The 24,832-nt window shown below is 36.8% G+C and overlaps 1 protein-coding gene across 1 annotated transcript in view; it reads right to left on the bottom strand.

Moving 5' to 3' along the window:
- ADGRD1 (adhesion G protein-coupled receptor D1) overlaps positions 1-24,832 on the bottom strand; it is a gene marked incomplete at both ends in the record, with an annotated part of 155,743 nt that overhangs the window by 111,716 nt on the left and 19,195 nt on the right. Inside the window, 7 exons of the mRNA XM_082007811.1 lie at positions 10,279-10,420; positions 13,838-13,913; positions 15,658-15,768; positions 16,694-16,811; positions 18,082-18,141; positions 20,694-20,849; positions 21,615-21,679. Of these exons, the coding sequence (XP_081863937.1) occupies positions 10,279-10,420; positions 13,838-13,913; positions 15,658-15,768; positions 16,694-16,811; positions 18,082-18,141; positions 20,694-20,849; positions 21,615-21,679 (728 nt within the window). The remainder of the gene's footprint in view (positions 1-10,278; positions 10,421-13,837; positions 13,914-15,657; positions 15,769-16,693; positions 16,812-18,081; positions 18,142-20,693; positions 20,850-21,614; positions 21,680-24,832) is intronic.

The raw sequence follows: 24,832 nt of genomic DNA, 5'->3' as shown, positions 1-24,832 counted from the left end.
TCATAGAAGGAGATCAGGTTGGTCAAGCAGGACCTGTCCTTCATGAACCTGTGCTGGCTGGGTCTGATCCCTTGCTTGTCCTTAACATGTCCTGTGAGCACCCTCCAGATGAACCTCTCCATAATCTTCCCAGGTACTAAGGTCAGGCTGACAGGCCTGTAGTTCCCTGGATCCTCCTTCCAGCCCTTCTTGTAGATGGGTGTCACATTGGCAAGCCTCCAGTCATCTGGGACCTCCCCTGTTATCCAGGACTGCTGATATTTGTCTATTTATGATTTTTACATCCTCTATCTCTCCTTGTTTAGCAATATCTAATACCTAACTTCAGCAAAGCACTTTGCAATCTACTTGATGCAAATCACATCAGTAATCCCTGTAAAACATGTTGCTACATCCTTCGCTCTTTTTCCTAAACTGTGATGCTCTGGTTGTCATACTGAAAGTGTTATCATATAAGCCCTGCCTTTGTCTAGAGTGCATTTTCCCCTTCAAAGCATATGTTAGTCATTAAATGATAGCTTGAACAGAACAAGATTACTGAAATTTATTGCGAGTCATTGCAGAGGAGGAAGGTATGCAGAGCTAGCTTCAGGGTGAGTCACTGAAATGCAGTTCCTCTTGGCTGGCCCTGTCCTGATAGGAATCCTGTTGCTGACCCAGCTTGTGTTGGCCTCTTAAGTTGGGAAGGGCTCTACTCTTATTAAAAAAAAAACAACCACAACACAAACCCAAAAAAAGAAAGGGAAAATCCCTCCGTAGCAGCTGCATATTTTCTACTAGCAAAACAACTCCAAGTTTCTATTACTAGTTGTTAATATCATTATCTACCAGCTCTATTGCAAAGCAGAGTTGAGTTAAAATGCCTAGTGTAACAAGCAGCAGGGAGGGAAACAAAGAAACCCAGAAATTTACCATCCACAGATTTCTCTAAAGTATGACTCCTCTGCTATTTCTGAGCTAAAATTAACACTGTTTTCTAAGCCAAACTTTTTATTTATGTTGCGTGAACTAAATACAAGCATTGTTTCAGAGTGCTCATGTTACTGTAACAGAGCCTATACTTAGCCATCCTGCTGCCTCGTAATAAGTACGGTCACAGCCACAACACAGTATCAGTGACTCTGGTTTTGCTTTAGAAGGAATGCCACTGTGGAAAGGCAATGGCAGATCACACTCACAACTGCTGAGCAGGTGTCTTATTTTTCCATTGCTGGTTAAATGCAACAACTCAGGAACCTAATAAAAAGGAAAGACTTCCTTCCAAAATCTGTGCAATTATTTCTGTACTAATGCCGCTAATCACTAACAGCAGAGCAGTAATGTTCGCCTCTATTAGCCTGTATAACTGGTATCTCTCCCTCAACCTTCCCCACTTTTCCATTATGGTTGTGACGACTCCACTCCGGATGTGGACCATATTCTACTTTTCCCATTCAGCAGTGCAAAGCAATATTCATAGCATTTTCCTACAGAAATTGTGAATATTTGAAGGGAAAAAAAAGAATTTGCATTAAGTGGACTTGTAGTGTTTTGCAATTGCTATTCTTCCTAACTATAAATTCATTCCATTTGGAAACTGCCCACTAATTCTTTGTCACCAGAACAGCAAAGTTAAAGACAACTTTTCAACCTTCATTATCACAAACTAAGCTTTTTCAGTTCCTCAAAACCATAATGAACTCCCTTGCACCAGTAATATCAGAGGCATGTAATGTGCCAATATGCAACTTCCAAGAATTCCAAGTCAGATCCCTCTTAACTGCAAGCCAGCATAGAGGAGCTTCCTGTACAAAAGCCTTAAATATTCTATGATTTAGAAGTACATCCATATGAATAAATTTCCTGTTACCATACATATACTTCTAGATCTTGTGCTCTTTTGGATACACCCCCCCCCCCCCAACAAAAGAGTGATTCAAGGTATTAAAAAACCCCACAGAAAACCAAACACAAACCTATGGCCTTTCCACAACAATACTCTAAACCAGAGTATGTGTGGAAGAACCTTATTCTTTTCAAAACATGTTCCATCTTCACAACAGCTAGCCTTTCATTACCTTATCATTTTCAGTATATTTTTGCATATGTTTCCAAGGCAGCAGAATATAAATCACGAAGACAAAAACAGATCTACCATTTTCTGGACCATCATTTGTTTGTATGCATTTAAATATCGGTCATTCATGTCATATAAATCATTCCTGCAAGCTTAAGATGTTTCACAGAGACAAGGGCAGACGTGCCAGAAGTCTAGGAACTTGAATACAAGCATGTGATAATGTCTTGGATTGGCAAGCGAGCAACAAACCCACAATCTAATATCCAAAGAGCATAAGCAAAGAGTTCAAACTAGACACAATTAATAAAAGTAGCCTAATTCCCTCAATACTTAGTGCTAATGTTTTGAAGTCAATACCGGTACAAAAAAACCTAGCAACTGTTACAGCAAAGTACTCAGGGAGAATGTACAACAGGTTATTCAGATCCCATACTACTGAAAGCAATAAAAAATAAATTAGATTAAATAAATACAGAGTTGCAGACGGCACTTCAGCTGAAATAACTACTGAGGAATTTTCTGGTGAACTTTCTACTTGTTATTTACTTAAGATGCGTTCTGACAGAAGTTTGCTTTTTCAGAAATTATTTATACAGCGGGCTTTTGCTGTATTCCTCATAAATCTAGGTCCATTTAACTGCTAGGACTCGTCCTGTGCAACAAGTGGTATCATGGTAATTCTGCCTCTCACAGATACACATAAGACTATAGAGAGAAAACTGGCTTAAAAGCCATTCTCAGCACCTAGGTACATACTCTGATTTAATTGTCCCCTAGATATAAGACTATAGTAAAAAAAAAATATAAGTAGCTTAGGAAAATCTAGATCTTAAAAGCTTGCTAGTGAGCGGAAGACTTCCAGTATGAACCCAATGCGTCACCCAGCTGTGATGCAGCTGAAATGTGAAGGATCAAATTGTAAAAAAAACAAGGAAAAGAGACAAGAATATCTTAAACTTTGCTCCACCACAGTAACTTACCTGGAACCTGATCACACTGATCTGGAAGACAAATTGAGTTGAATCTGCCTAGAGTTAAGTCAATGGGTCCAAGAGGATCTGGAAAATCCTGTCTCTTTTTGCTTTTACATGGATTATTCAAGATTTAACTAATGGAGAGAGCAATATGTTAGTATTAGATTTCTCCTTACTAGAAAACACTGTCTGCCAGTACAATCAACAGACAAACTATCTGAAACAAATCTTCATTTTTAGTTTTTGGACTTGATTCTGTTTTCTCTTCAAATTGTTATGAATAATGAAGAATGGAGTTGTACCAGTCTGAAAGCAACCTTATATCACCATTAGAGTGCGGACTGAAAGCTTGGCCCCATGGGATTCAGTAGTTCTACCATTAATTGTAATTAAATCAGAATTTTACTTTTTATATTTAATATATCTCTTTATAAAATAGTTTTGAAAACATACTCTCTCCAAGTGTCTGGCTCCAGTGAATTTGAAATTCTCAGACTGCAAAACTATTTCTGACCTTTTATTAAAACAAAATAATAATAACTTGGGCATGTTGAATCTAAATCCATCTTTTTGTGATTTCAAATGCTGAAGTTTACTTCTGCCACTTCAAAACAGCTTGACCCCATCAAGAGAGATTTTACAGCATCCATGCTTACAGTAGGGATTAAGGATGGTGGTATGTTATTCTTACTTTTCTGTTTATAATTTTAAACATCAAAGTTACTAACATTTGACTGTTGGCTACTTGATCTCTGCAGTAGCTTTTTTTTCCATTACATTTAAATATGTATATATCTGTATTAACACTGTGCAAAGAAACACGATGTTTTATAGCAGAAAACCCGGTAGTTCGTTAAATGTAGCACAACTAGCTGCAGCTCCTGCAACAAACCATCACCATGTGCAAGGGTGCTTTGAGAATGTAGTCACCGATGAGGAACTTAAACAAGAGGAACTAAATTGAATTTAAAAATTGGGCTTATGGCTTGGACAGAACTCTACATCACTGGACCAGATTTCATCATGTCAAATACACATCCCATGATTTTCTCTCCTCCTCCTGTGACAAATACTCAATCAAAGGCAGAGTGTGAAGTAGCACAAGATGCCACAGTTCTGTAAAACAGGATAACTGTGGAATTCAGTTCTGGGTTTATAAGTCAGCAATATTTTTCAAAGTTTATTGCTTAGTATTGACCAACCTCCAACTACTGATGCACTGTCACTTGCAAGTAGAAATTTAAGAGAGAAAAAGTAGATGCTTTTTGCTGCAGATTGATAACACTTGTTCCAGTCACCAGTCATTATTTTCTTTAGGCAAGAGGTAATTTTGTACATACTAAGTGGAAGCTGGCATATGAAATTACCCACATACTCAAAGAATAAAAGTCAGCAACTAAACTTAAAATTGAAAGCAAACTTTACCTCTACACTTCCAAAAACATTCAACTACTTCATGCTACCCTCAGTCCTGTTTCAATACCCTCCTCAAAGGCAAAGGACTCATTTACAAAGAAAAATTGAGGACTTGTTTCATGACAAATGAGTGATAACACATGGTAAGTATTGTGCCTCCGAAGGCTTAAGTCTGTTCTGACATGGAAATGAAATGTCCTATGAATTATAGCTTATTACAATGCAATCCTGATTCTTACAACAGGCAATCTTCAATGTGCTTAATGAAAACCTTTATTTCTTGTTACTGCACCTTTCCAGGCTTTTAAAATGGATTCCTATGAGAAAATAAGTCCCAGGATGTCTCTGTTGATAACATTAACCATACAGAACTATTGTTGTATTTTTAAGAGATGCTGTATATCATCATAATGACTACTAGTATTTTAACGTTGCTCAGGAGCAAGAAAATTAGCTGCAACTGTGTTTATTTCTCATTTGACCTCAATGGATTTTCTGTATTCTTTATAGCAAGGATTTAACTTGCGTAACAAAGTGCTGAACTTCACATTGATTTTTAAATTACAAGCTTTATTATTATTTTTTATTTTCACTTAATTGTGGTACACTCTGTAAAAGTCACAGTTTTAACTCTATTTTATGCAGGTTTTCTGGGAAAGTCCGTCAGTGGAAAATTATGCCTTTGTTCTGCAGATGTTTGCAAAAGTAATTGTTTTTCCCCAATTGATATATAAAGTAGCCAACACTTGCCATAAAAATAAATTGGCTTCACATTGATTTGTCTCTTACATGGTAGCACTAATACTTGTGTACAAATGGGAATTGGTTCTTCTCTCATTTTATTTTCCTATCAGTAATGATGTTAAACCTTGGGATATGGCACGCTGCTGGCCAGGAAAAAGACAACAGAGAGAAGGATGATGTTCAGATACCTTTTAGAGGCAAAAGTCCCATTGCCTCATTAAAAGCTCAACGAAAATGTTCCTTAACCTTATGTCTATCTCCCTGAACTGCAAGAGGACTACCAGCACTCTTTTGTAATGCGAAGACAGTTAAGAGAAGAGGAGGTTTATCTTTTCTCTGCACTTCACCATCTCCAAAGGAGTACCCCAAGAGAGCACTTCCCAGACACACAGGCTGCACTTACACGAATTAATGCTGACAGTCTCATATGACTCCTTGTTCTGGAGATTTAAGAAAGTCACATAACAGAATATGAGGATTATCAGGAAAAGCTGATAAAGCTTCATTGACAAAGCATATTAGTGAGCAGCTTAGAGGAAGAAGGTCACTGTGGGGTTCTGATGGGAAGCATTCATGGCAGAAAGTTAAAGAGCAGAAGCAGAGAAATGATCAAGAGAGGGGTTGGTCAAAAAATGAGGAGAGAAGTAGATGTTTGAATGATTCAGTGTAATGAAATGGTAGGTAAGATTAACACTTCACGGTGAGGCAGACAACTCCTCAAACATTACATTTTTTAAAACAATGCTAAATTAGTCCTAACTTGGGAGTAACTTAGTAAAGCACATATTTTCCCCCAAACTAAAAAAAAAAAAAAAAAAAAAAAAAAAAAAAATCATCTTTAAAAGCTACATTAAGAATTCCCAAGTTGCATCTAATCTTCATGTGAGGGCCTCTCACAGAGGGGGTAACAGTCAGGAGTTTGTACGTCTCCAAAACTGCAGCTGCACATGTTCCCCTTCTGCTAAAAGGAAAGGGAAAATAAAGCCCTGGAGAAAACTACAGAAGCCCCAAAGTGTTGACACTAGTGTAACAAAATGTTTTCTTCTAGCTGTAAGGCAATTTTCTCTAGGGTGCCAGTCAATAGTAAAGGATCCACAGAGCAGTGAGCAGTGTGCTCCAGTGCATCATCCAGTGTATGAATGCTCCCCTTTGTCAGTCCTTTACCCTCTCTGCACCAAATATGCCTGGATTTACACCAAGATGGTATTTCTATGTGCTAAAAGACAGTCAGCTGGCTTGTCAGGAAAGAGAAGAATTTATGGATACTTTGTCCCCAAGACAGTGTCAAAAACAGACGTCAGTGTGGTCAAAGATCAAGGTCTATGCTACATAGCCATGTGGATTTTACAAAATATTGGTGCAGTTTTACACCATTTCTCCCTTTGTTGCCTTCTCTGACACTTGCCAGAGCATATTGTGTATGCAGTTCAGCCTTCACATTCATCTCTTCTAAATTTCTACCCTGTGCTGTAATTTATTGGATCATATAAGTGAAATGTTAGTTCTTCCTAGTTGCTTCTGCTACAAAAAACATCTTGCCAGAAACAGAAATTTTTTGATAATAATAATTTTATAAAATGGACTGTTGCTTCATTACAAAACATCTGGGCAGCTCGAGATTAAGACTTCTTGAGCTGCAAACTATCATCAGTCTTCAAATCACCCCACACATACTGAAGGTGTTAGCTGATTTCTGTTATCTTTTTTGCTGGAGACTGTAGTTCATCCAAGATGCTGAAGAGCAGAGCATCATCTTATTTAAAAATCAGTCAAAAAATGTCTTTCACTGAAATGTTCCTGAATAACAACTGACTATTGTAACAGTGTATCAACTTTTGTCTTTTAGAGGGCTTAGTTTAGACAAAATTTTGCTGATAAACATTTATATTAGAATAAATACTGCAACCTATTCTAAAGAAATTATTCTAAAGATGCATCTTTAATGTAACTTGACAGCTTTACAGTTTTGAAGAGCAATGTCTGTCTGAAGATACTGTATGTCCAACAACTGAAGTTTTTTGTCAGCCTTATTTGTCATGTTGGGAATGTAATCTAAAGCTTTTCCAAAGAAATCCTAGATATTTGGCAAAGTTTAACACCTTAATATAAGACCATATTCGAATTCTTTGTGTCTTAAATCTTCTTGCGAAATAATCTTTCTAAACCTGTTAATAGTTTCACAAGATAAAAGAGTAACAGAAAAACCAGTTTCCAGGATCGTGCAACAAAATAAACTGTTGTTAGAATAGTGACACTTAAAACAAAAATAACACTATAAGAAATAAAATGTGCATGTCTATCCCATTCAAAGGGAGTCTTTACTTCTTAAGAATTAAACAAGTAATATTTTTATCTTATGAAGAAATTGGGATGACTTATTCATCCTGATTCATGAGAACCGCATTTTAAGTCACAAATGGAAGCTTGACCAGAATTTTTTCTGCCTGCTCTGTGGGTAGAAAGAATGTCAGCCAGCAATACTTGTCTCATGACAGTCCAGCTGCAAGCCTAAAAGTCAAGGCCTAATGTCCTCTCTGATGGGGATTATTCTGTAGTCTAGTCTCCCTAGTCACTGTACCCATGAAATTAACAGCATATGTATTAACTACAGGGTGACTTCTTAGGTCCCATGCTCCACAGCACCAGTTTAGCCTCCAGCCTGTCCCTCAGGCTGGGCACCCATCTCTTCTGTACACTCCGTGCCCACTGCCCCATGGTGCTCTCTAGTAAAAGCAGCATTAACATGTCCTTTATAAACATTCCCTGCATTCTTATCCAACTGATTAGATATTAGCATCAGTTTGTATTGCTTCATGTTTCAAAAAGAAAGAGAAATTTCATCATCTCAAGCTCCTAAAAGCTACATTTAAAAATGCAGACAATTTCAGAGAAACCCAGAGAATCCTTGTCCAAGAGAAGATTTAACTAACGGTGAGTTAGGCTGCTGTGAAGTTCTGATTCAAGAGGTGATATTCAGTCCAGCATGGGACCAGTTTCTAATTCAAGTCCACAGATCGTTCAGGGGTAAAACAAGCAATGAGGTTATGAATTTTCTAGCCATAATTGTGGCGCAAAACTTCATTGCATCTCAAACTTCTCAAAGTAACGGGATGGTACCAGTTAATAAGATGTAAACCCCAGCCATGGATTATTACTGGAGGGAGTAAGTGAGCAGGTGAAAAGTTCCCTGTCTTTCAGAGGGGTGTGCCTTCTGTGCTTTACCCATCTCCTTTCAGGGATGTATGCCTAGACAGCAAAATCTAGCACATTTATTACCCCAGTACAGTTTATTAAAGAGTTTAAGAACATGCTCACTACACATTTAGAAATATTTCTCCCCTTATAATTAAAATTCTCAGAACTTTAAATACAAATGTATTGACCTGTATTTATGGACTGATTTCAGACAGCACTGAGCTACTTTTTCAATGCTGTTAACACAATGGGACGTTTCCCCATTTCCCATGAGGATTTAAAAAAAAATCAAGTTTAAAAAAATAGAACACCACACAGACACGCCAAAAAAACCCCACCAAACACCCAAAACAGAGTCACACCTGAACAGTTGTTAGCAGGATTTGTAAGACCTGAACATTCCCCAAAATGGAAGTAACTGTAGAAATATTATGGTAGATAAGAGATGTCTGCCTGTGAATGCATTGCAAATTAGCAACAAGAGCTCTGGAGGAGAAAATAGTCACTCCCCTAATGCACAATATAAAGCACACACTTCTCTAGGTAGAGTCTGAAAGTCCCATTCAACCTGCTTCTGTTGATACGTTAGACAGACATGTTCATACCACATTCTCATGGATTCTGCTGACTAAAACAGAGAAAGAGACAGATGATAAACGTAAGATTTCTACCAGTATACCAAGATCACAGTGATCTTCACAGCAAAAGTCAACAGGCATAAAAAAGTAGCAAGACACAACATGTTTAACAGCCTGCTAGTAAATCATCATACTAAAGCACAAGGAGGTACCTGAATAAAGCAAAGTGCATTTTATAAATGATCTACAAAAAATACAGTCTTCACTTCACAAGTGCTCACCTCTAAGAGTCCACCAGGGACATTCAGGAGAGTCCTTAGTTTGAAAAACTGTCAGCAAAACAACACTTCTCATTTCTATGCCTTAGGGTTTTTTCATATGTTTGTTTTGTGTAGCCTACTCCACCTTTATCAGAAGCCCGACAGGAAGAAGATAAACTGGCTTGAAAACAGCCATTGGAAGAAAAATATGATTAAATATTCAGAAGAACATTTAAGGTCTGTTTTCTAGGAAACATTTAAGAATTTAAATTTTTCTTTTCCATTTCCATTCAACACTGCAAGTAGGTCATAGAGTTTGAGCTCAGCTATTCTCCATTACACTGACAAAACAAGGAGAGATGTCTTTTCTCCAAGAGCAAACAAAAGCAGCTATTTTTCCATTTTCTTGCTGGAATATGCTAATTTGGTGAAATAGAAACTGAAATTGATCTTTTTGAATAAAACTTGTCTCCAAGTTCCCTCAGATTCTGGTATTTCTTGTCTCTTGTTTCTCAGATTCAGAATGCTCTGCTCTCTAAAAAGGGCAGTTCACCCTAGAACAGGTATTTGAACCTGTTCCACTTCTATCCCAGGAGATGCTCTGCCCATCATACTTGAATTCCTTCTCTAGCTTTATTCACAAGAACATTCAAAACACCTCAGTTATCTCAGTTTGGATTAAGACCAAAAGCAAAAACCATAAGTGAATTCTTGGTTTTGACAGCTCTAATAAGAAAGCTGTAATTCATACCCTCCTGTTGTAGATTTCACAAACACATCCATGGAACACTACATACACACAGGCCTACAGCTATGCTTGTCACTTCACCTTTTTCAGCATGTGCACTAATCAGCCTTTTGCAGTGATGGAAACAGAAGTAATTGAAGAGTAAGGGTTGGAAAAACATAATATTGCAGTCACAAATGCCATCTGAATTGCTATTAAATAAGCCCACAAAAATTTCAAGAAAAATACAAAGAAGTCATCACAGACACCAAAGTTTTGAGCAGCTGTGACAATAGCCTAAACTGGTAGTTTCCATTTCACTTACCAATTTGTGGGTGAGCTGGATGGTAATAAGAGGAGATCCTGACAGATTGTGGGACAGCTTGGGTAGAGGTTCCACTTTAACAGAGATAAGATAACTGGCTGCTGAAATCATATAACCTTTGTAGGCAGCAGCTTCAGCAATCCTTGGGAAGAAACAAATATATTAAGGAAGCAAAACAACAAAAATCTTTGTAGTTCAGCCACAACAGCCACAGCAACAGGAACACAGGACCTACTTTTTCCATTCAGGTCAATGACTTTCTATACAGGAGCAAGACCTGTCCCTAAAAAGATCCTACAGGACTAGAAGCAACAGCTACAAAGTACAGGGAACAAATTTAGACGTTAAGAGACTTGATGTCGTAAGTATTCCTTCATTCTGCTCCTCTTTTGCAAAAGTTTACAAGCCTTGCTGAAAGTGCTTTAGATAATTAGAATCCTAGGAATGGATCTAAAAATAACCTAAGCAAAGTTTTCTAACTTTTTAAGTGAGGAGAAAATTTGTGGGAGTTTCAGGCTCTCTAATCAAACATACATATTAGTATGTAAGACACATACATTTCTATCATATATAATGCATATAAATATATACATAGGAATACATTGAGAATTAATTTATAGCTTTACTTTGAAAAATTTATTATGTCCAGTTAGGTTTCTAAGAGAGTAACCCGGGTCACAATACTAACAGATGAACCTGAATAAACATCTGTTTAGTTTAGGTAATACTTTTTTCCTAGGCTGAAGTAATTTTGCAGTAGATAAGAGACCTTTTATTTCTGCTTTCAGCTAAAACTCATGACTTTGGCATTCTCGCACATTTAGGACTAACTAGGATCCACTTGGCTGTAGGGTAAAATTTTTTACACTATCAGTAACAAACTGTGCAGTAGTAAAATGGTCTCTGTCATTCACCTCTTCAGTATATGAATGAATGGTATTTTCTGTAAGAAATATGAGCCATAGTGAATTAACCATCAGTGTGGGTTTCCAAGCATAGCACACCACTGGAAAAAAGTCAGTTTACACAGCACATGAAAAAACATTTTATTTACATCTGCCACCTGTTTGCAGTGGTTTCTTGTTTTCCTTTCAGAAAACAAGAAGTCATCACATATTAAAATAAATTCACTCAGTTCCTCAGCAATGTCAAACAAAACAGAACTCATTTAGCACTATCCCAAGCACCAGTCCTTAGTTCTGACCACAAAAAAACCCATCAGTATCAGAGATTACTTCTGCTCCCAGTAACCAGCATGTGAATTGAATTTGTTAGTCTCGGGGCAGAATTTGCTACTCTGATATGAAAAGTTTAGAGAAGGACTCATAATGTTAAGACAACTATCTGTCATTTTGACATTTCTCCTACAGAGATTAACAGGATGGATGTTTTTTCAACACCCATTATCTGCCATTTTAACTTTAGAGAGATAGATGAATTTTGAAAAATGAAAAACCTTCAGCACAAGCAAGAAACAGTGTTTCTGTATTTCATGCTTGCTTACAAAAGCCTTTCTTCACCGTAGCCCTGGGAGTTAGGTGGCAGGGAGTCTGTCATCCTATTACCTTCTGTGGAATTACTACAGATTTACACAAACTGTATATGAGTGGGAGCAGAACTGGGCTCAAAACCTTTTTTTTTTTTTTTTAAAGAATAAAAAATTACTCCTTTAAGAAACAGCTATTTATGTAGTCTGAAAATAGAATTCGTCTCTCTGTACAGCACAAAAGCTCCAAGAGTTTTGATTTTAGCTTTCTACCACAAATGAAAAAAGAAATTGCCCTTAAGAAGAAAATGGACAGGCTTCAAATTACAGGTGTTCAAGTAGCACAGTGCTAGAAGGAACATGAAAGAAAGTCTCGAAAACAAACTACTCTGGGAAAACATTATTTTAGTGAAATGTTAGCAAAAAAGTTATAGTAGTACAGCACAAAAAAGAAAACCAAGCAGGAGAGAACTGCATGCTTATTTTTAAAATGTTTTTTGAATACCTGGGGGTTTGATTCCACAGAGGAAAAAAAATGGTTAAGCTAGCATTCCCTGTAGTACTAGTTCTTTAAATGCTGTTTTGGACAGATCTGCACCTAGATTTTTACAGACATGATTCTGTAACGCATTAGATACTGCAAACAGTTCAAGTAGTTTGGATTAGTTATAGAAATCTAGGAGGCGTTTGTTCCATAGCATCTTTGTTTCTCTTTAACATTGCAGCAGGGCCAGATACTTTCTTCTTAAAAATGAGTGATAAAAATATATACAACTCAGTGGAACAGGAATGGGTCTCCAGGTTGTCCTATTCCACAAAACTCAAAGAATGTACACAAAGATGATGTAACAGTTTTATTTTGCTGTATCAGAGCCACAGGAGCTGTAGACTCTATGACAATGAATTAGAATACAGTGTTTTGACATGCAGCATCTTTAATCATATCATGTTTGCTAAACTTTGACGTAAGTCCAGACCATATTAATTCCCTTTTTCGCTTTAAGAAGTTAAGATTACAGCTTATTATCTTAACAAATTCCACTGATCCTCCTGTTTGAAAAAACATAAGCTGTCATAAATTATCGCCTCTATTTCTTCATGTCCATAAGAAATACTGCACGTGAATGACATGGTTCCTTTACAGTCACCTGCTAAGTGGCCTTTTCTTGAGAGAGCAGGTTAAACAACAGTACAACTTGCTACTTTATTTAAAAATGCTATTTAGTAAAAACTGTGTGATGATCTCAGTCTCTATCTGGTCATAAGCCAAGATTTTTTACCCTGAAGTTCACAAATGAGCTCCTGTGATCATGACCTTCTGTGTAGCTGTATATAAAGAAAGGGAGGCAATCCCTGACGTTCATGAGAGCTGAAATGCTCCATCTTTCCCTCTGCTGTCATAAACAACACACCAAAAAGTCACAGATTGGAAAAGACTGAGAGAAAGTGTAAACATACCCCCAGTGTAGATCAAATAAAAACATCAAGTTATAATAGCTTAAAAGGAAAGTGTAATGATTTATACGAATGGCCTTGCAAAATTCCCCGGGGACCTGTATTGCCAAAAGGTATACAGCTCTGCATTTACTTTATCTTATCTGCTAATGATTTCATTGAGGCAGCATATAAAACAAAAGGTCTTTTAAGCATTGCCTGGTCTCCTGTTGTAAAATTACTTTACAGGTTTCTAGGATTAGGATTCAGATTTTATCTAAAGAAGGATGTTACGTTTTCTTACTTGCTTCATTTTACCGCAAGCTTTCTCTTTATATGTGCCAGGAGAAAAGATGTAATTTCCTGTTATGAGACAGATTAAAATTATGAAATTCTAATACCACATATAATGAATGGAAGGCAAAGACAGACAAACATGTCGCTACGGGAATTTATTTTACTACAACATAAAGTAAAGCATCTAATGTAAGCTTTAATCTCTCTCTAGTTAATGACTGCATGTCCTCAATATTGAAGAATCAGGATTTATTTACAGTTGATAATGACGTGACTGTTATAAAGGTGTATCACTAAGGTAATAAACAAGCTGTTACAGCATGAGAGGTCTGAGATACTTACTTTGTATCCGTAGGGTTGATATTATTAAAGAAATAGTGCATGTTATGGTAAAGCAGGCCGACAATGGTAATCCAAGCTGTGAAAAGGGAACAGGGGTTATTCCTCAGAGCAACAGCTGTAAGCAACAGACACTTCTCTCCAAGACCGGAAACTCCATGTTAACTAAAAGCCTTGAATTCTGTAGGCTTTCATATTCTTCACTTTAGCAGATTTCTGATTATTAAGTGAAAAAACTATGAACATCTTGCAGTATGGCACAGGAGACAAACATGAAAATCAAAATAGAAGGATGCTTGCCCTGAACAACCGTACTTCCAAAATAAGTTGTTGAAGTAATCCCTTTTCAATTATAAATCCCCCACATAGCACTAGAAAGCGTTGTATGACATACCAGACTCAATGTCCCAATGGTAGCTACAGTAATCTCAAAGCTACTTCACCACCACCTACATTAACTGGCAGTTTATGCAACTCAAACACAGGCAACCCGTTTCCACTTCGGTTGTGTTTGCTGCCTGCATTCCAAGTATTTATGGGCTCTCCAGCATGTGAGTGAAGAGACAGATGTGTATTTTCTAAGCTTCAGCCACACAGATATCTCTCACTATCCCTTTTGCTGGGTTCCAAGTATATATAGTGTCAACTGTTTAAGGTGGAATAATAAATTTTTAGGTTAGCTCATTTGGACAGTGTAGAAGTGCGGCCTGAAGGCTGAAATTGCTCAGAAGTGAGCTTTAGCTGGAAAAAGACTTAAATATTTAATGGGCTGGATCATTTCAGGATACCAAGTGTGACAAGGTTCTGAGGAAAAAAAAAAAATCTGCATGGTGAGAGACTTTATAAATGGGAAAGAAAAAAAGTCCTCTCAATGTTATTTTTGGCACTACAAGTTGGTTTGCAATTATACTTATTGAAGCCTCAGAGCACTTGCAGTGAAGTCCCCAGCCAGAGCCCCCTGCCAGCACAAAGAAACAAAGCTGTCAACACAAATCAGGTAGACAGTTTAGTAATTATCGGATTATTTCTTAGTGCAGGTTATCTGCAGCTGACTTTGCACTTTATGAATAGGGACCAACCTTCCTTCAACAGAGGTGACTTGTGAAAGGTCTCTGGGTGTGTAAGTTCCATGGATTGCAATTTAGGGCACATAGGTCAGATTTTTCAAAGATTTGAGGATGCAGGTAGATGTTTTTGTAAATAGATTCCTTCAATCCCTGATTAAAACATAGATAATTAACTTCAAACATTGTTATTTTAGAATCTTGACTAAATCTTCAGATTTTTGTCATACTCTGCTTTTGAAATTACTAAAATTTTAGCCTAGGTATGGATTTCTGAGCTCTGCCTTTTTGCCTTGACTGTAGTTTACATCTTCATTCTGTTTTTTAGCTGCTGTCGCTTAAACCTGGCATTTTCTAGTTTAATTTCATACAACATTTTAAGAGCGATTTTGCATGAAGGGGTAAGTAATACTTGATCTGCCATCCTCAAGTTTCTTAAAATGAACCAGTTCAGGTGATTAAAAATAATTTATGAAGTTATGTTTTCTCTGATGTAAAAAGATGTCAAAATTAAATGGTTTCAGTCTCTGTAGCTCAGCTGTATTATTCAAGATTAATTCAAGTAATATGAAAATTCTAACACATTAATCATTCATTAGTGTGACAGGACACATGCTGCTGCTTTAGAGTCAGTTTGATCAACAGTGATCAAATCAGTTACCTGGGAAAATAAAGCAAACCAAAACCTGTTTTCAAGCAAAATAATTTTTGGATACCCTGTTTACATGACTCTGCTCCTCTCTTTAGATTTTTTCTTACCTTTTTCATGAAAAGCTTCACTGGGAATGGAAACATAACTCTGTCCTCGAGATGGAAATCGATAGTGGGACAAATTCAGAGTCTGAGGGTGCATTTTGACCAAGGTGTAATCTGTGTGATAACCCAAACAAATATACGATAAAATCAATAGCTTCTACAACCTACTTGACTATTTAACTAGACTTCCCTAATAGCTATTGCAAGTCTTGAATTTAAAATCTCAGATATTTGCAGAAATTACAGTAAATTCCCCAAGTATAAAATTGTCTTTTATAACGGACTCCTTTATGGAGAAGGTGGTATGCACACTTAATATACCACGGATCATGTCACCCATGCTCAAATACTGAGCTTACCAGGGCAAGCAAAACAGATTGATAACACACACTTCCACTGACATTTGAAGGCATTATTTCAGACCTCCATTGCTCAACTTGAGAATGCCAGTGTACAAGGGAGTATGTGCTGTGATTAATGCTACTGGTGATTTGCTCAGGTGATTTGCCCCCTCACAGAGGTCCCAACAAGGCAGAGCAGAATGCCAGAACAGATAAATTACCTTTGCTGCCTGTAGCATCAAAAGACACAGATGAAATTAGGGTGCTAGGATACTAAACAGCAGTAAGATAAAATTCTCCTAAAAGGTCAAAACTATTCCTATTATTTGCAATCTCTTGCAAAAGCCTTGCAAGATTAAGGATTTGTAGCATCCAGACATTTGCAACTTTGAAGTGTTGCATAAGAGCTCTAGGCCCTTTAACTGCCTATTAGTATAGTATTACTAGATTAATTTCATAGAATTTATATTCTACACCCCTCCCCAAATAACCTCAAGGAAGTTCAAGTACCATCAGAGCTGATTACCTCTGGACAAACTGCACAGTCATCTTCCTACAACCGAAACACTGGTTTGTATTCAAAAGAGAAAATTATCTGTTTTGATTTGCTCCTTCATGCTGGCAAAGCAGGGGCTGCAAGCACTGAAGCATTCAGGACACCCAGACTGTCCAGAAAGAACATTTTTGCTAAATCCTACCTGCCACAGATGACGTGCCCTCAACAGTCAAAGGTAACAAGTTTTCGTCCAGATTGCGCATCATATGAGCCATCACACTGTCAATAGTTTGAATTAAATTTCCAAATATGTGAGCGGTCTAGGGGAAGAAGAAAGAGAAGGCTCTACAGCAAAAGAAATTGCAGTTCGCAGCAAAGTGGCAAGGTGCCGTGTTAAATTCCTGTGTGATTCATCATTCAACTGTCCAAAGTCAAATGTGACTTTCTCCACAAACTTTTCCACCTATAGGGATAAATAAAATGTTACAGAAATTGATGCCACCCAGAGCCTGACCTTATAAAATACTACGTTTTGTAGCGTGCCTCCAAATGACTTTCCGCTCCCACTAGCATTTGACAGTCAGTTATACTCAGGATTCATCACAATGAGGCCAAGAACTGAGAAAATCATTTTGACAAAATATAAAGACTGCTATCAGACCTTTATTGGAATATAAGCTGAGACACTACTGTTTGGCCTTTCTTTTATCTTTATTAAAATGGTCACCAGCATAAAGCTACTTTCTAAGTAGCTTAAATTTCCCCTAGAAAACAACCCTCCAGGTTGAAACTTGATCCATAAAATCTCAGCGTGAATGGATGTTTCAATGAAAAAAAAAAAAAAAAAAAAAATCTATTTTATCTGAAGTCTCTTCACATCAGGATCAAGGATTTTAGGATAAGAACTTAAATGAATTAGACATCCTTTTGTCTTAAAAGCATTTTAGGCTTCAGTGAGACTTTAATTTACTTCAGCCTCTCCTTCTCTCAGTTTAAAAGCTCTCTGTTCTGAAATCTATGCTCCCTTAAGATTCAAACAAAAATCTCAGGAAATTCCTGCATTCCTCGTGGAAGTACTTCCGTTCACTCTAAAAGGTAGACTAGAAGAGAAAGAACATTGATATAAGTTACTTCTCCCTATATTAGGTTTAATCTCTTTCAAAGCTTTTGTCCACTAATCGGGTAAACATATCACATATTTCACATGCATTGAAAAACGTCAATCTACAAACCAAATAAAATTTTAAATATCAAAGCTCAGTGCTAAAAATGAAGTGATTAAACACTTACTTTAGTGACAACATCTCTTATTTCATAAATACAATTTTGTTTCTTTCATCCTGAAAAATGTGGAAACAGCAAGAAATATAGTTCCTTTATTGTAACCCTCAAAAACACATTATAAAAGAAAATGACATAATTGTTTTGCCTGTGGATCTTTACTGCAAATATGAAAGTGACATGTGAAAAAACAAGTCGTACTACCAAAAACTCCTAACTAGAAGAATAATAGAGGCAACCAGCTTCATTACTATCAATGTGGAATTATGCAACCAAAGTAACCTATAAATATAAGCCCATTTCTCTTACCTCTGGTACATTAATCCAGTTGGGCAATAACAGAAAGTCTTCAATAGCTTTTAAAAATGCCTAAAAGATAAATAAAACTATATTATTTGATTATTTATTCATCAGCTACATCTCCTGATAAGGAGATGGCAGATCTCTGCTATGATTTTCTTAGGTTTATTTTCAGATGACAAGCCCATTTTCATTCAAGTCACAGATTTATCTCTACCTGCCAGCACTCTCATCATATTCTGTATGGTGGTATTTTAAAGTAATAATTTATTTATTAAAAGTAACACCACTGTGAAACCCCCAAAGTGTAATCGTACTACAGCTGAGGTGACAACACTGGAACAAAGACTGACATTAACTTACTCTCCCCTTTTATCTAAATTCGTATGACATTAATACCTCTTTTAGTCTTAGATGACTAGATAGTTCAACAGCACTAAATAAATATCTAGGTCCCATTACGTGTGTAATTTATTATCTGCTTAACTTCTGCACTTAAAGGTCGTTTTTGAGGTCAAGATCTGTCATAGGGGACACTGTTCAAGTGCTCAGCATGATACAGTCCCTGCCCTAAGGAGTCTTGCTGATGAAGACAAACAGCAGGAAAAGAAAAGGGAGAACAGAAAATTAAGAAAATCTCCTGCTTAAACTATTCTGTTAAAATACCTTAAAAGCATCAACTGAATATAGAAAAGTTCCACTGAGAAATGTGGAAGAAAGCTGCAAGACCTTTCTGAGCATAATTTTACAAGCCATAATACATAGGGCAGTAACCGAGCTTTGCTATATGAGCTTCCTTTTGGGCAGCACAAACTTTGCAGCCCCTCAAACATTCAGTGTGGAATTCTATCTGGCAGGCACAGAAGTTAGCCCAAACCTAGGACCAAGCCCAAATTGCCCAGAACATTTTCAGTGAGTATCTCTTTTCAGGTCACAGCATCAGTCCAGAATTACTCCAAAAAAGGATGTGTTACTCCACTGGAAAGGGAGGGAAATCAGGAGTGCTGGAGCTACTGAGCAGAGCAGCATTATAACAGAAAACACAAGTCAGATTTGTCAGCAGCAATGCATTATTAACGTGTGTCAGTAATTAGAAAGTTTATTGCATATCACCTAAATCAAATTTTCTTGTGCTGTGAGGCATATGACAACCAGGACAGAAATAACTTCACAGAAAATAGCATGCATGCTCAGTGCCTGTCTTTTAGGGAATTAGCTGCAGACAATACAAAGCCTAACCGTCAATCAAACAAATGACAGAGTCTGTATGTATGATCAGGAATCTCTTGTGTTTGCTTCCCAAAATAGCTTTGCTAAAGATAATCATGTCCCATATTTCTGCCTGCAAATCACTTTCATGGCATACAAAGCAGCACCAGATAGCATGAATGAGCAATCAAATGGCAGCTGAAATGATGTAGGAAACAGGTACAATATCTGACAGGACCATGTTCCATTTTCAATTTAAAGCCCACACAAAATTTTCAACAAGACAAAGGAAACAATGTGTCAGAGTTTTTTAGAAGGGTTTTTGCTACATATTAAACTGTCATCCACGAAATCCAAGCTTCACAGTTTGCAAATGCTAAGCTTTTAACACAAATTATCATTGTGTTGTCCACAGCTTGTCCATGTAGTTTTCAGAAACATTTATTGATATTGTTTGTCTGAGTAAATAATCCTCATCACCCTGGTATTACCCACAGGCTTAAAGGAACAATCACTAGTGAGGACAGACCTGATTCCTGTAATAATAGCTTTCTAGCCTGCTGAAATCAGGGTATTGGATGCCCATCATTTTATAGAAGGCTAACTTTATGTTAGCAGAATGTGACCCTTGTCCTCAGCTCAGACTGCAGAAAATGCCTTTTTTCTTTTTTTTCTTTTTCTTTTTTTTACTTGTTTCCTTTCTTTTTTCCTTCCCGCCCTGCCCCCCCCCCCCCCTTTGTGGACTAGCTTAAAAAAAAAAAATTACTTGGTTAAGCTTTGGACCTTATCTTTCCTAAAGCAGTTTCAGTGAGGATTTATGATATGTCTACACAGGAGTCCTGGCTGTGACTGGAACCTGGTCCAAGATAGAGTTACTAACTCACAACAGCTAAGGACACCACCATCACGAACAGGCCCTCTCCCACAACTTTCCACTTCCAGAGCAGGGTGAGTGCCTCTGCCATTGCAGAGTCCTGCAAGAATAATGCATGACTTTGCAAAAGAGAAGCCAGAGGAGAGGCACAACTTGTCCTCTGCTTACTACAAGAGCAATAAAAGCTAACAAAAGGTTGGGCAGACAGCAGTAATTTATAACTTTTTAACCCTCTAGTGAAGGTGTGACTCTCACAGATATTTTAAGTTTATAGTTGGGCAGTTACCCAGGGCAAGAATGATACAGCCACAACTAGAATGCTCCCTACATCCAGGTCAGTTTGCTCTAAGTTCATGCATGCCTCCGTTTCTCTGCTGTCACTGCTCTGATTACAGTGTCTTTATGTCCTGCACCCGAGAGATGACTGTCAAACTCTGCTGCATTTTGGAACAGCTGGCCCATGCAGAGAAATGCTGAACTTTTTTCCAGAATTATATATTCTTCATTGGATACACTTGCAGATGCGAAAGACACTTACCTCTGTCAGGCTTAGAGCAGTATTTTCTGACAAGGATTTGTTGGGCAAGCTGAAGGACACATTCTCCAGGTAGCCCAGCATGGTGCTGAGGGAGTGGAAGTTCCCTCTTTCCTCGGTCAGATTAGTAATGATAGGATGATAGGCGTTTGTAGAGAGCTACAGAAGAGAGATACAACTCATGAGTAATTATTCCATATGGCAATCACTATTTATTGTTTTAGCGCAAAAGGGAGTTTGAGGCATAGCATACTCCTGTGGTTACACACAGGAGGCTACATAAGCCAAGGGAAAAGGAAAGCTCACAGACAGATAGGATAAACAGAATATACAAGCACAGCTTCATTTTTTCATTAGCAATTCAGGTCCCATCTGCCATGGTTTCCTGAAAGACTCTGTGAACAAGAAGAAAACTATAGAATATACATTTGACACTGCAGATAGCAAGGAAGTGAAAATACACTGCAACAGCTAATTGTATGTATTCTGCATATAAAAAATTAATTTTATTTAAATCTTTTTCATTAAGCATTTATTAAACAGATGAAAACTAGTTTTGTTACTGTGGTGGGAGATTTTTTTCAAATTTTCAGGGAAATAAGAGGAAAAATTAGCAAAATGTTTTTGAATGTCCTATATCGTCAAAGTTCATTGAAATATTTCAGAACTTTCTACTTATTTTTCCTTTTTTCAATATAGAAAAAGTTTTTATTTCACAATGATTTTCCTTTATCTGTCCTACATTAAGAGTTCTGTAGTACTCCCATCTTCCCATAGTGGCTAAAAATTCTCCCTATTCATATCTGAAAACATTTATAACTGGGGTACTAAGTGCCACTAATGAAAACTGTAAAGTGAGAAAGGTCTGCAACTGTAACATATATGTATTCTGACATTATAGAAAAGTGTTGAGGACTGTCCTACCACAGGTTTTGTAGTGGTTGTCATCACAGACCACGGGAGTGTTGAAGAAACCAAAACTTGCACACCTAGGAAAAATACATGCATGAATGAGTGTTAATAAATCCGATATTCCCACTGCAAGTTGAATCAGTTCTAAGTGAAAGTAACATATTTGCTGTTCTGTGCATTTTACTTATTCGCTACAGAGGCTTCTTTAAAGCATTTCATTTACTGACTCTCAGCAATTTTATTTTGTCATCTTTATACAGATGAGCCTTGCTATTTAATCTGTCGTAAGCACTTAAACTTGGTTTGCAAACAGGAAATTTCAAGTGTTATACCTCAATAAAAAGGGACAACCGTACAATTAAAACATTGGCATCCATCTTCTTTCTCTAGCTCTTCCCCCACACATTTATGCAAAGTACTTAGGGAAAACAAAACAAAAAAATTCTATATCTTATCAGAAATATATAATAATCTGTAGACACTTCTGAATTTCATATACAACCTTGCTGTATTTCTGTACATGTGATAAACTGGGACTGGGAACATACAGACACTGGAAAAAACGAGACTCAAAAAAGGGAAAAAGGGCCTCAACTGTGATCTCCAAATGTTAATGTTTACTTATATCTTGAGTCTAAATTGCTTGAGTGCCAAATAAAATCACATCCATGAAGACAAGTTCAGAAAGACTTTTCCACATTGAAAAAAAGAGTCTGTAAGAAATGTTCAAAGCCAATGGAAACACATTTGTTGCTTACAGCAAAACTAAGGCACCTTCAAATAAAAGAACATTGATAGAAATGGTGGTATACTAAAGCTTTTGGAGCATGCTAGTTTTACAGAAAACAAATAACAGGGGTCAAAGAGTCAAAACACAGCCTTCCTTAGTAGTTTGAACATATTACAGATAATGTCTCTATTAGGTGTTTGTAAGTTGATTTCAAGTAACAATGAGGTTGCTATTAGTCAGACAGGTTTTACTAATAAATGTCACCCACTAGCACTATATCCATTGAAAATTACCATATAAGCATGTCATAAATGATTTGTGGAGAGAGAAAGAATAAACTTGATTTTGGATGGTTTCCAATTGCTCCATTTTAAAACTATTGATTCCTTTCTGTGCAAAGGGATTTATTTGGTCATTTGTGATAGAGAAATATAATTTTCTTCTAATCTACGTCCTACCAAGAATTTATATTTGCCAGGAGTGTGGTATTTCAGCATAAACAGTAGTTGCATATATAGGACACATTTTTCTCTCAGATCCAAAAAGAATATGATACTCATTCTATTAAAAAACAGACTGTCTTATTCAATTTCTTGTGTCAAACCACATTAGCCCAGCTTCAACCCTGCTTTAAGTCCTTCAAAGTCAATAAATAGATACCAAGAATAACTTTTGTTTACTATGTTGATTAGTATTACAATATCCATTGCTTCCTCTAAGAATGTTCTAAATTCATCCATCACACTGGAAATTTTGTAAAACCTCATCAGCCCACTACTTCGAAGGAGAAAGCAAAAAATCCAATACTCCATATTTCTTAAGTGCTCCAAAATCACCTGAGCACTTGAAAATAATATTGTCTTAGAAATTCTTCACACTTACAAAAAAATATATATACCTGGCATCCCTTTACATTTTAATTCCTAAGCCCTTAGAAAATACACAACAAGCTTCACTTTCAATTAAGAGGTTAGAAATTTATTTTTTACAGAAAATTTATAGATGGCCCTGAAAGGTAAAATTTCAGATTACCTGAAAACCTGTGAACACCTAATGTCATGCAAATGGCAGTGAACTCACCAAAGCTCACAGCATGAACATCGCAATGTATAAATCAGGGAGTGTGCTATACAGGCTTAAAAAAAAAAAAATCAGCAGGGATTTTAAAGGTAGGATACAGGCAAAAGTATGTACAACTCTTTAAAATTTAGACTTCAGCAGAATCCGAGGGCCCAACTCATTTTGCAGCATTTCAAAAGCTAGCTACAAGCATTAATGTCCAACAACCAGATACTTTGAGCCCCGCTAAGACTCTTTCCAAACAAAAGTATAGAGCAAAGAAGTAGAAACTTAACTCCTGAACAGGATTTCTGTTCATGGGAAGAGGTTTCCATGATGCTTGACTATTAGCTAGAGTAAAAATGGAAGGGTGAGGGGCTTCAGAGGGTGGTTGCTGTGAGTTCACAAGAATTCAAGGGGGTTAAAAAAAAAAACAAACCCACAACAAAAAATAGGTCTATTTATGTAAGTCATACCACTCTGACAGTGAAAAAGACACATATATAGATGGATCAGGTCAATTTGAAAAACTACTGCTCAAGTTTAGCAACATAACATTCTTCTTTAGTTACATTACATCAAGGAATGTGATTTATGGTAGCTTTGAGTTGGATAGTATTATAGTAACTCTAGATTGTTATGAAAGATACAACAGCCAAATACAAAAGCATTTTTCCAACACGACCAGAATGTTATAGTTATTAAAAGCTGGGTTTTATTTTAAGATTTTAAAACTATTTCCCATATCAAATGAATACTCTTTTCCCAATCAGAATTTTTGAAGGCTTCCATAGGAATCGCTTTTTAAAATAAAAAGGTTTTAAAATATGAAAATTGAGCGCAATTGCTGTTATTTGTGTAGAAAAGCAAAAAAATTGCCTCATTATATACCAGATAGAGGGTTTTTCAGTGACTTCAATCCTACATAAACTAGCTTATTTTTTTCTTTTTTGATAAAATATATTTTAAATATATTTGATTTCTATAATCATACCTGGAATTCACAAACATACATTCTCATTTCAAGCCACACATCACAAGTTCTGTGTTATTCAGAGTTTCTGTTGTGAAAATGGTTCCCATGGGTTTAAAAAGCACAAGAGTTATGGGTGTAACTGCTTTAGCTCTCAAAAACCTAGTAATAAATGAAAGCAGAAAAACTGCCAGCAAAGCCAAATGTTCCAGATGCCCCATAGCTTTATTCCTGACATGGATGTTTTCTAATTGCGACTCACACACAAGCACTCAATAGCAACAGCCTTTTTTGTAGTGAAAAGTTTATTATAAAGACCCATATAACAGTTGACAGGGTTTACTGGCCAGTCTTCTAACTCTGTTCTAATCCTGATTCTTTGCCTTTTTTATTACAGTTCAGCTGATATCTGTCTTAATAGTTCACAAGCATACACGAGTAAGTCTTTATCATTCCAGGAACTGGAGA

The sequence above is a fragment of the Phaethon aethereus genome (assembly GCF_964289735.1).
Source record: "Phaethon aethereus genome assembly, chromosome: 17".
NCBI classification, from domain to species: Eukaryota; Metazoa; Chordata; class Aves; order Phaethontiformes; family Phaethontidae; genus Phaethon; species Phaethon aethereus.
The sequence above is the reverse complement of the archived record's forward strand: the minus strand, read 5'-3'. Positions and strand labels throughout refer to the sequence as shown.